This window comes from Dermacentor andersoni, chromosome 8, assembly GCF_023375885.2.
Source record: "Dermacentor andersoni chromosome 8, qqDerAnde1_hic_scaffold, whole genome shotgun sequence".
NCBI lineage: Eukaryota > Metazoa > Arthropoda > Arachnida > Ixodida > Ixodidae > Dermacentor > Dermacentor andersoni.
Genome location: NC_092821.1, coordinates 76860731 through 76873366, shown reverse-complemented (window position 1 = coordinate 76873366; position 12636 = coordinate 76860731). Strand labels below are relative to the sequence as shown.

Here is a 12636-nt window from a genome sequence, read left to right as displayed (position 1 = left end):
AGTTCGCCTACAATAAACCAGTGTGTTTAGTGTGCTTCATTGAAGAGTGCTACAGTATAACACATTCTTTACAATGGCTTCGGGTTTATTAATTTTGTTATGTTATGGGGTACACCATGTATGAGCCCTTTCTGCGCCCATTCGTGAGCAATGTTGCGCAGCAGCTATGTACCACTGCGGCAGAATGGGTATGCAGCACTTAAAATCTATTGATGAGCATCTATTACCTATCGGAGCAATGCATGTTTCATCACCAATCTTCCTTCAATACGTATGATACATTGCCATTGTCCTCGTGACATCACTGCCTCGACGTCTCACACTGCACCTCCTGTTGAACTGCTTTTTCCGTTTCGTCACAGCATGCGCACTGTGTAGTACATTAGCATAAATCTTGACTGAAATCAATGCTGTTATAAATGCGGTACATAAGCATTAACTTTACTGGCTGTGAGACGCTGCACAAGAGGAAAATATTCAAAATTGTAGGTTTCACATTTTGATGTATCGCACTTATCTAAACGCTATGCGAAATATTCGCATCACATGAAGCTCGTAAGATGGATCTGGGTAGGCTTCGTTCATTGAACAGAGGCTGCGCCTATTGACACGTGTTCTAGTTGAACAGTCATTGTCATCGGCAAGTTAAAAGGCTAATGTGTGTGCCGATACACACACTTCAAGACTTCTGCCGTCAAAATATTGGGAAAACTAGAATCAGTGGTTTAAATAAGCCATAGGCACTTAGCCTTAGTTCACGAATCCTTCATTGGGCTTGTAGAAAATCTTACTCTCCGGTCGTTCAAAACCTATCTGTATATTGAGCACTGCAGTGTCGCTCACTCCCCCTCAGAGCTGGAATATACTCTAGCTACAATCACAGTCCGTATTTCCAGAAATTCGAGCCACCAGATTTTATTGAATAGGACGCGGTGGGATGCTATAAAGGACAGCGTGTTGACGAAGTTTTATTTTGTTCGTTTTTTGCAAAGAACGGTCATTTTAGGAAGGTCTACGGCTACATTGCTTTAACTAAATTGCAACTGCTTAATCTCATAATCTTCTATTCTTCACTTGTATGGAAAACAATGCAAATACTTTTATTTCTCGTTTGCTTTCAGGGACATCGGCCAATTTTTGGCCCACCTTCACAAGCCGACCGCAACAGCGTGGGCAAATGAAAAACTATGGAAGTTCAAAATCCACCACTGGGGCGTAATGAATATGCACCAAACGATTACTGATGTACCAGGCTATTTCGAAAATGCCCTTCGTACTTTGAAGGTCTCTAGCATCTCTTTTCTTCCTCGCACTTACGGTGATAGGCCATTTATCTTTAAGAGGCATCTTTCTTACGTGGGTTAAATAAAGCGCTGTAACGGGACAATAACGTTGCTAAAGACTATTTATTAGTCGGCGACTACGAACACTACGGAATGGCATTGCTATGATTAGTAGCGCGCAATAAGATGTGGTAAATGTCAGAAATAGAAAAAAAAATGCATCAATTGGCTGTTATAAAAATAACTCAATTCTTAGCCTTGCGAAATCTTGTACTGCAGTTTTATTCAACAACTCAGTCATATTTCCACAGAAGGCAATGTGACCGACAAGTTGAGGAAGATGCGGTGACACTGGGATAATAAAACGGTAAGGGCAGTAAATGACTCCTGCTGCAAAGACCCTGACTGTGATCATTTTGGATTCCTTCTCTGCGTTCATTCGCAAAACGTGCTGGAGCTGAACATTGCCATGGAAAACTCTCGGCTAACAGAACAACTTGCCCTTCCAGTTGCATAACTCGTCTTCTTCTCTACTGAATATTTCCTTCTCAATATTCAAACTCTTTTATAAACTTGAGTAACACTTCTATAAGTGTTGTCTTCTTAAGTATTTTAGATGTGTGGGAGGTGTTATTGTTTATTGATGATCGGGCACAAATAACACGATACAAGTAGAAATGGCAACTATACAAATAACAAAGACGCAAATAACACAAGTTCTAAGGAAAGAGCCTTTGCACACGAGTAACATGATCGATATGATGTGGTCAATTTTATGACAGTTCCTGTATATTTTGTTGTTTCGCTGCTTATGTATATATATATGTGCAGAGCGTACCATGAATGGGAAGGGCAGAGTTCTTACGAGATCTAAGTTGGTCACTATATATCCTACATCCCTAACTAATTACTGCATGAATTGTTGTGGTCCTTGTCGATTATGTTTGATGTTTACGACGAAGCAACGCTCCTAGTTTCTTCCAGTCATAAAATTTCCTATCGCCATATCTGATTAAATATGGAGCTATGGAAGTATAGGCGTCTTCAACTTTTTAAGGCTAGTCATTTAGCAATGTCTGGGAATGTAATATGCGTAGAAGGGGCGTCTTATTGGGGACGTCTAATCTTAATGCTCAAAATCCTGATTGAAAGAATCCGAACGACGAGAGTGATTTTAGATCAGGTCATTTGTATGGCATCGCTTATCATGATAAGCTGAAAGTAATAGTGACATAGCTAAATTTAATGCTTGTGATAGCTTGCGATTCACTACTCCTGTTGTTATGCATATTGAGATATTGTAGCGAATTTTTTATTTCACTGCGAAATAAGAATATCACCAAATGACACTAAGACTTCTTGAGGACATAATTTACCTATCTTGGCGTGATGTGAGCCACCTAGTGACACATTATTTCGGCTTGTCAAACTACTCAAGTCGTAAAAAATGCAAAGTATTCACTGCTCCGCATCCGACTATTTTCAGAAAGTCATTCCGTTCATTGTAAGATTACAGAACAGTTAATACGCATCTCACCTGAGCCGCCGTGCCATACAAAGAAGGGCGATGCACTCTGCAAAATAAAAGGTGTGATCTCGCAATAGTGCAAGTCAAGAATCTTGAGAAAAAATGCGCATACACTATAACATTAGTAAATGTTCGGACAATATTCAGTGTGGATATTATATTCAGTTTCATTACTAAAAATGCCCTTACAAAAGTGACAGCAGTTGTGCTGTGTGGACCCTGAACTGACACAATGGCGATCGTTTCTAGACAGCGTTGCGCAGACAAAAAAAGAATCGCCGAGAAAACATCTGCATCAGCAGAGAGTGCTATGGGGGGAATGGTGTTTCAAAGAAATTGTAGTGAAACCAATGATGAAGGGGTTGCAATGCTGTCATGTCAATTATAATTAAACGTTGTAACCGTGGTTCGCTTGCTCTCAGATAACTGCCACGGCGCATAACGTCGCGCGATCGATTCTTGGTCGCAGCTACAGCCTAAACATTGTCCTGAAATCCAAAACTTCACGCTTATACTAAGAATAGGGCCACACTTATGAACTCCAGCTCGTCGAAAATATTTTGGAGCCTCCCATACTACGATGCTTCTCATTGCGTGCGTCTTGATTGGGGGCAGCAAAACAAAAAATTTGAATCGTTAGCAATAAGTATACACGTAAAAATGATGCAATTCGTTTTTTACTGAAGTCACAAGTTGAAAAGAACATGTTTTAGATTTCAGTGACAAATATTACAAGCTCACGCGGTAGTCCTTGAGCGGTCAGTCGCAATAAATTTCTTTTTACCTTCAACGATTTCTCCGTGTAAATGATCGTCACCCTTTTTTTGCATAGAATGAATGCTAAGCAAAATATTTGAGTAGAAGCTATGTGACACGATTGAATTTTTTTTTTCACAAGTTCTCGAGGGTGTTACGTTGATAATGAGTACGCGTCTGAAAACGAAAAAGCCATGTTTAAAAGCTGGTGCTGCTGCACGTGCAGCAGGGCTGTTTAAAACGGTTTGCGATTGAAGTGATGTTTACGTAATGACATCGTGCCTCCTTTCCACAGAAAGCTGCTGACATATCCAAGCCATCTGCTACGAAGAGAGTTGCGTCATACACCTTCCTCGGCTACTACGGTAAAAAGCAAGTTGCCTGCGAGGAGGCGGCACAGCACCTTCAGTAAGCAACATTTAATCGTGCAGGGTCTCCGGGAAGGTTGTATTCAGAAATTGAAAATTATTGCGCAACATACAATAGTGCTGTAGAAGTCGTTGTCATGGTAACACAGGTGGCTTGTTTTTTTTTTTCAATTGTCGTAGCGCAAACGACTAAGGCAGGACAAAAATAGTGACACGCCTTACCAAAAATTAAAACTAAAATCTAAAATCGCGGCTTATTAACATTGGAGACTTGCAAACCGCGCGGCTAATCTGCTTCTCGCAAATAGCCAAAGGTTGACACTTGGGTATAAAAGTGACCGTCCAGTTTCGGTCGCTCGATGCTCCATTTAAAGGGAGAATAATTCTAAAGGTACGGCAGATACTTTGCGGGGTAGACAGCTTATGTAGGTATGTCTTTAACAGCTTTCCTGCCTACGTGGGTCCCTTCGTAGCCCATGGTCGAATAGGTAGCGCATCTGGCTGTTGGTTGGAACAGGTCAACGCGGAAACGGTTGCGCGTGCTCGGTGGGAATGCTCCGTCTCAGTGGCTAAAGAATGACTCCACTGAAAAGAGCGGGCCGCGTGCTTGGGGGTCTACAGCCCCCGTCACGGCCGTCCAGAGCGCGGAGACGGTACTTGACGTCACATGACGCATTCAGCCGTGGCACGTAGGAAGGACGTAGTTGCTTCAAAGGACGCACTGCCAGGTACATAGGGCTGCTCTACTCACAGTCGTAGCCTTGCCTCGTGCGATGCAATACCTTTCTGTTGACTTTGTTCGATGAAAGGATGGACGCGAGCATAGCCTTTGCTGTGGGATGTATGACTGCGTTGCCGTACTAGGACCACCTTAGCCAGTTGGGTGACTTGGTGCACTTCCATCTTCACGTGCCGCGCGGACGACAAAGTTAGAGACTAAGCAAGAACGTGAGAATATAATTGCTAATTCACGTTTGAAAGCTTATTATTATTTGCCCTGATAAAAACGGAAAACCTGACCAGTTCGCAAAATCGGATAACAATAGCGCCAACCCCCACCCCTTTCCTTAAAATATAAGATAAACGCCCTCCGGTGACCCACTTGCAAGAATAAACGAACAGATACAACCCCAAAATTTATTTCTAAGGAACTTGTAACTTTACGTGTTGCCGCGTGTATGGTTTCGATTTGAGGCAGGCATTTTCATCTTTGTTCCTCCATGCCACGCTCTTCAACTGCAGGCTTAGTATTGCGTTAAGAAATGTGCTTGACAGGCGTCCTTGAATAAGGAAGAATGTGCTTGCAATTTTCCATCGATGTAGACCCCTTTAACTCATGTAGTACGGTTAACATGGCAGCAGAATTTTGCAGATAGCATCGTTACGATACGCCCAAACCTTCACAGATGTTTAGCCTTGCCAGTCCTGTGCGCAAGACATCTTGAGGCCTGTGTGCGTGAAGGGACCGCTTAGAAACACTGTCTTTGTTTGCGAAAAAAAAAAGGCAGACTTAGCCCCGCACTGGATCGCCAGATTTATTGGACATGTGCCAGATCATGTGCATGAAGAAGCACTGCATGCCTTTCCCGATCATTATTGCCATTGTTGCCGGCAGAGAAACTGGCCAAGACGGCTCAACGGGGCGCTGACGAACGTCATGCGCCTCGTAACGGCGGTAGGCCGTAGAGTTGGGCCAGAACGCGCGTCGATAAAAGCCGGTCCTCTCGTAGTCCTGCTCCACCTGTGATCGGACAGTACCCTCATAATAATAATAATAATAATAATAATAATAATAATAATAATAATAACATGCGAGTAAAAGCCCTTTCCCACTGGCAGCTCATATACAGGACCAACAATGTGCTTGCAGCCTACTGCGCTAGGTAGCGCTACATGTGTTGGGAGAGCGCCATTTCCGTGCCCCAGATAGCGGTGACAGAGCCCGTAACTCAGACTACGCTATACAAGCAGCGAATAGATAACGGTATCGCTCTACGGCGCGACTGGCATGCATGTGTGAAGGTATTCAAATGGGTGCTGCAAACCACGCATCTGTGATTAAAACAGCTTAGACGCCTCGGAAAGTAAACGTCGGGTCTCTGGAAGAGTTAAGCAGGCGTCGTTGAAATACCGAAGCGGCAAAAACGTGCCACGCTTCGAATTTGGGAAGCACCGCGTGTCAAAATTATCCCAGTATTCAGAAGTACGTGTTAATTTCATGCCCATGCTTGACGTGATATAAATAAGGCATGTCGCTAGCACGCCGAAGAAAACGTAATGAGCGCCATGGGCGTGTTTACGTGAGGCGTCATTTAGATCAAGTCCATCATGGCCTTCAATTTCAGATGTAGTTCTAAATATCGGGATCATGCACGTTAAAAGCTACGCGGATGGGGGACTCATGCCGCGTTTTATTTTGTGCGCAGTACTGCAAAAGAAAATGGCTATACCTTACATATGTACAGGGGCGGTGACAAATAGGGTGCTTGAGAAGGGGGCACGAACAATGGTTTGAGTTCATAGCAGTTAATACCAACCATTCATTTGCTATGGAACATTAGTAACAAGTTGAAAACTCTTTTCCTCTTTCAGATCAATCTACACACCTCATGTTGTGGTGTTCCTGGGGCACATATCTTTTAAAGAAGACGAGATCGCAACTGAAGTGCCCAATTTCGTATGCATAATAGTGCCGCCAAGTATCTACGAAATTCCACCAAGTGTCAAGGCTAAGTTGGTCTATGGGCACACTTATGTGAGTACGAAGTTCACTGGTTTTCCATGCGTGGCTACGTGCGTAGTAGTCTAAAGAATTTTAAAGTTAGAAATATGCACCATAAAGAACAGAAGATCGCAATACACTTCTATTTTGCAATCTGCATAGGCTTCAAACAACAATATATTTGCCGCGTACGCTTATGTACAGGGTGTTCATGAGGTGATCTACTCGAAGCGGCGGTAACTAGTTGCACAAAAAATTGACATGCACAATCGACTAATAACAAAAATTTACTAATGACGTTTTAAACTACCTACCTTATTACGCATGCTTTAATTTAGAAATTCTAGCCGTGGAGTTCGCGAGGAGGGCTATACTCACAACGATTAGCACCATTTTCGAGAGCTCCGTCACGTCGTTTCTTGTTTTTCATATTTCGCAGGCTTTCTTCCTCACCCGGAAAAAAGGAGTACGTGAGATGTATCGTACACGAAACAACTCGATAGCTGGTTTCTGAAGCTAATGCTCTACAAATCTGCTTATCATACTCGGTGTCAAATGTTAATAATTAAGAAGTTGCGTGATTAAGCCTACTTAATGAGTAATTTATGGGGTAAACAAAAGATTGCCTTAATTACTATAGCCTCCTGCCAATAGCATGCATGCTATGAACGCGTGAGTTCGCTTCAATATATATATATATATATATATATATATATATATATATATATATATATGTGTGTGTGTGTGTGTGTGTGTGTGTGTGTGTGTGTGTGTGTGTGTGTGTGTGTGTGTGTGTGTGTGTGTGTGTGCGTGCGTGTGTGTGTGTGTGTGTGTGTGTGTGTGTGTGTGTGTGTGTGTGTGTGTGTGTGTGTGTGTGTGTGTGTGTGTGTGTGTGTGTGTGTGTGTGTGTGTGTGTGTGTGTGTGTGTGTGTGTGTGTGTGTGTGTGTGTGTGTGTGTGTGTGTGTGTGTGTGTGTGTGTGTGTGTGTGTGTGTGTGTGTGTGTGTGTGTGTGTGTGTTGTAATGCGAACAAAGGACAGTACACGAGAGAAGCAGGAAGCGTTGGCAGCATCCTAACCACAGCAGCCCAGGCACGAGAGAGTCTTGCAGAAAGGGACAATGGGGTTGGTCATCACCAACTCGAGATTTTTCTTACCATTGGCTTACGCTTGTGGCGGAGCGGATGAGCTGACGGCGTTCCTCGGCGGGAAAGGCAGCTTCAGAGGTGGGCGCACCTTCGGATGAGTCGGGTTGACACGAAAGAATGGTGTCGAGTGTGGTCGAAGGTTCGCCACCATACAACAGGCAGAACGGGGCAAACCCTGTGGTCGCCCGAGCTGCATTGTTCTAGGCGTATGTAATACATGGCGAAATGAAGTCGCTATTAAAGTGACTAGGGGCTACACTTTGGGAGAGCATGTGGCGAAAATGCGGTTAAATCTTTTCGTCTAACGATTGGTTTCAGCATGGTAGGCAGTGGTGGTGTCATGAACGATGCGGCAGCACGGAGTGCGTTTAAGAGTTCGGAAAGGAGCACACGTGCTCTATGGCTCGGAAGTTGATGAGCTGCACCGCAACGGAGAATGAAGTTTTGCAGGAGCAAGGATGCTATATGACTGGCCGTGGCAGCAGGCAGAATGGCTGTTTATGCGTATCGTGTCACGTGATCGATTGTGAGGTGACTTGCCGCAGGTGAATCAGGCGTTAAGCACTCTGAATACGTGGGCCGCTCTTGATGTTTGCGCAATGCCGTGCCGACCCGCAGCGGAGGCGAAGCTTTATTTCAACCCGCAGCACATCTCGTCGATGCATTGCCTAGTGTCAAGGGAGGACTGTGGTGAACGCGGGAGTCACTGGTGACCTGCTTGTATGATGTCCCCGCATCGCTCCATATCATATCAGGGCAGGACGGAGATCATCGCCGTCGTGTTTTTGTTGCGACCAACGCCGGGTGCACTGATCCGCCCTTTGGCAGCAGCAGCGGATCTGTGGATAGCCTACTGAACCATTGTTTACTATTTTTTAGGTCAGTGATGTTACTGTTTGTTTTTTTCCTCAGCCTTTTTTTTTCTTTTCTGCTGCTGCTGCCGAGCTGTTTGGTTATGTCGCCAGCCGAAATGGAAAAAAGATATCAAAGAGTTAAAATAAGAATTTTTGCGAGGTGATCAGAGGACTGTCCTCGAGAGAGCTTCGCAAAGAAATACGTGACGTGAAACCAAGTCGTGGCTTTGTTAATAAGAAGTTTGAAGAAATGTCGATGCAATACTCGCGGCTTGAAAAAGAAAATAGTGAGCTAAAGTCTGAACATGGCGTTGTCGAAACTGAATGCTATCAATTGAAGGAAGCTCGTTCTAAACAATGAGCGTAGAACGACCGCCCTAGAGCAGTATTCGCGAAATGAAAATATTGATGTGAAAAACGTCCTTGTCGTGGAAAGTGAACAGTTGACTAAGGTCATTCGGAAAATTGGTCAAGCTGTCGGCGAATCCGTGAGGGAAGATGACATTGAAATTTGCCAGCGCGTGACTACTAAAGATGACCCTTGCCCCCATATTGTTGTGCAGTTCAACCGTCGGTCAAAGCGTGACTAAGTATTAGAGAAGGCGAAGAACATACGTTTAACGACAGCCGATATTGGTGGCCCAGGAAAGACCTTTATTTTCGTAAATAAACAACTATGACCGCAGTTAAAAAAGCTGCTTGGGCAAACTGTTGCGCGCAAGAAGGAAGCCGAACGGAGATTTGCCTGGTCAGTGGGCGGCAAAATTTTTGAGCGAAAGGATGAGATGTTGCTGGTGCTTCAGATAACAAATCAAAGCGTTCTAGAAAAGGTCGCCTGAACTCGTAAAGCTCCAACTTAAAAAAAAAAGCATAAGGACGGCTGCACCCGTTAAGTCTATGGCTATCGGAAATAAAACGCCACATTTTTTTCCTCGTGTAAAAGTACAGTCAGCCCGAAACAAGGCAGACCAGATAGCGATACGGCTTGAATTGTTTGAATTCTCTTTCAACGTCACGATGGTTTCCGAAACCTGGTATAGCCACCAGTCTCAAGTTCTTCGTATTCCTAGTTATGCTACTCATTTCTTGAACTGGAGTGATAAGATGGGTTAGGCTTTTAGTAAAGGATTTGTTTGAGTGTGAATAAAAATGGGGTTGGATCGCATACGGCAGACATTGTCAGCTCCTGACTGGAAACTTACCATTAATTTTGAAAAGGAAGGTGTACAATCGGTGCATTTTACCAGTGCGGACATATGGGGCAGAGACTTGGAGACTGACAAAGAAGCGCGAGAACAAATTAAGGACAGCGCAAAGAGCGATGGAACGAAGACTGCTAGGCGTAACGTTAAGAGACAGAAAGAGAACGGTTTGGCTCAGACAGCAAACGGGTACAGACGACATTCTAATTGACATCAAGAGAAAAAAATGGAGCTGGGCAGGTCATGTAACGCACCGGTTAGATAACCGTTGGACCATCAGGGTTACAGAATGGGTACCAAGAGAAGGGAAATGCAGCCGAGGACGGCAGAAGACAAGCTGGAGCGATGACATTAGGAGATTCGCGGTCGCTAGTTGGAATCGGTAGGTGCAGGACAGGGGTAATTGGAGATCACAGGGAGAGGCCTTCGTCCTGCAGTGGATAGAAAATAGGCTGGTGATGACGAGTGTGAAATAGTGGAATTGTTTTCTATTATTACTGATGATAACGAGATAATGACTGTGAAATGTTGTTGCTGAATTTTTTTCTCTGATATACCACCCACCTAAATGCAACGTGTCCACCTTTATAAGTTTTCCAACGCTTTCCTGTCGTGGGCCAATGAAAATGAGAACCTTACTATAGGCAGTGATCTAATTATTGACATGCTAACTTCCAGCCCCCGCGTCTTCAACTTTGCGATATCTGGGAGTCTAACTCATTTACAAATGCTACAAAAGAACCTACTCGATTCCATTCTCATTCCTGCACACTTATTGACATCATTATACCAATTAGCACAAATCCATCCTATTTGGTCTGGTGTCGTTAAAAGACATATTATACAGGGACCATCCACGTGTATACGTAGTTTTAAGCGATAAGAAAATTTTAATTTAAGGATGCGAACTTACAATTCCGTTACATATGCATCAAGCACGGCTTATGTACTTACTGCATGTATATCCCAGTTAAATGGGACGGCGTTTTCTGTGAAACCGACACAGACACAAGGTATATTCTCTTTGTTGAAACTTTTATAGAAGCCTATACCAAGTGTTTTCCATTCGAAACAATAAAGCGGCTACGCAAGGCAAGGAAGCCTTGGATTACTTCAGAGTACCTTAAATCTACAAAATATAAAAAATGTAGTTTACGAGCGCTTTTTAAAATCTGGGAACGAAGAAGACGTTCAGACATTTAGAAAACACAATTCTGCAACAAATTATCTTTTAAGAAGAAACAAACTTGAATAGTTCAGAATCCTCTTTGATCCTGAAAAAAGGAAACTAAAACATCTAAAGCCGTCTGGACAAAGTTGAACATGTTGCCATGCTTGGACGGCAGCACATCCCTGCGGGAAATCAGATCCTCACTAGTGATGACCTTGCCGTAGCCTTTGATAATTTCTATACCTCCGTTGGAGAGAGCTCACATGATAATAATGTCACGTGGTTCATGACCACGCAAGTAATCGAGTGTGCATTTCTGTTTCCAGTAACTACGCAGGAGGTTACCGCTCATTTCTTGGCCCTAAAGAACAGTTGGTGTTGTGACGCTGACGGCCTGTAAATTCGCCTAATTAATCATGTTATACATATTCTGTCCCCTGTCTTTGAATATATCATGAATTTTATGTTTTCCTAAGCATCTTAAGATAGCAAAGCTCTCTATTTTTTGCAAGGGTGGTAAGAAAACAAACATCAAATTTAAGAGACATTTCAATTCTGCCAATTTTTTCTAAAGTAACTGAAAAACAAATACATAAACGAATAGTTTCTATCCTAACCAAGCACCACATTACGAGGCCTTTTCATTTTGGTTTCACAGAGAAGTGTTCAACTGAAACGGCGCTACTAACGCAAAAAGAAATCATGCTGTATGCATACGAAAACAAAACATATGCACTCGGAATTTTCGTTGACTTCGCAAAAGCCTTCGATAGAATTAGCCACATTACTATAAATAAATAAAATCGACCACTATGCTTTCAGGTGTAACCTTTTAAATGTATTAAAATCACATTTTGGATAGCAACAGCAAAAATTATAAATTTTTGGCTATGCGTCTAATTTTAAAGACTTATCGAAGGGCGTTTTTCAAGGTGGTATCCTGGGTCCACTACTCTTCAATGTCTATGTAAATGACTTTGTAAACATTGATTAAAGTACAAATTTTATAATTTATGCAGGTGATACCAGCTTATTTTTTAAAGACTGTACAAACCAAACAGTGTCTTGGAATTACTGAACACCTGGGGCATAAGGAATTTGATAATTATAAACACCACGAAAACAAAACCACACTTTCGTCCCAAAAATCAGACCGAAAACTGCTATTTGACCCTAAAGACTGGCCCAGAAGCAATTAAAATTGAACTCATAGTGAAAACCATGGAAGTGATTTTTCATGAAAAATGGTATGGAACAGTCAGGCTGAGCTTGTTCACTCTAAAACTTTCTCGTATCGTTGGTGTCCTATCGCGTCTGCGTTTTCTTTTGCCGCAACCAATTAAACTCGTACTATACAATTATCTATTTTTATCTGCGCTAAATAATTGCTATAGTATGGGGCATCAAATCGGAAAGGAACTTAGAATATACAGACTGCAAATGAAAGCTACACGTGTAATTGCACGTGCTCCATGCTATGCGCACTATAAACCCATTTTCGAAGTCCTAAATTTACAACCGATGCCGAGCATTTACGATTCAATTTTACTTAAGCGATATCCTACTTGCCGAAAAGATCTTAATCCTTTTCTAATAGACTTAGCGC

General features: G+C 42.9%; 1 protein-coding gene across 1 annotated transcript in view; it reads left to right on the top strand.

Moving 5' to 3' along the window:
* The window catches only part of LOC126538788 (uncharacterized), a 41447-nt gene that overhangs the window by 11586 nt on the left and 17225 nt on the right, over positions 1-12636 (top strand). The window contains exons 2-3 of the mRNA XM_072284091.1: positions 3863-3975; positions 6528-6690. Of these exons, the coding sequence (XP_072140192.1) occupies positions 3863-3975; positions 6528-6690 (276 nt within the window). The remainder of the gene's footprint in view (positions 1-3862; positions 3976-6527; positions 6691-12636) is intronic.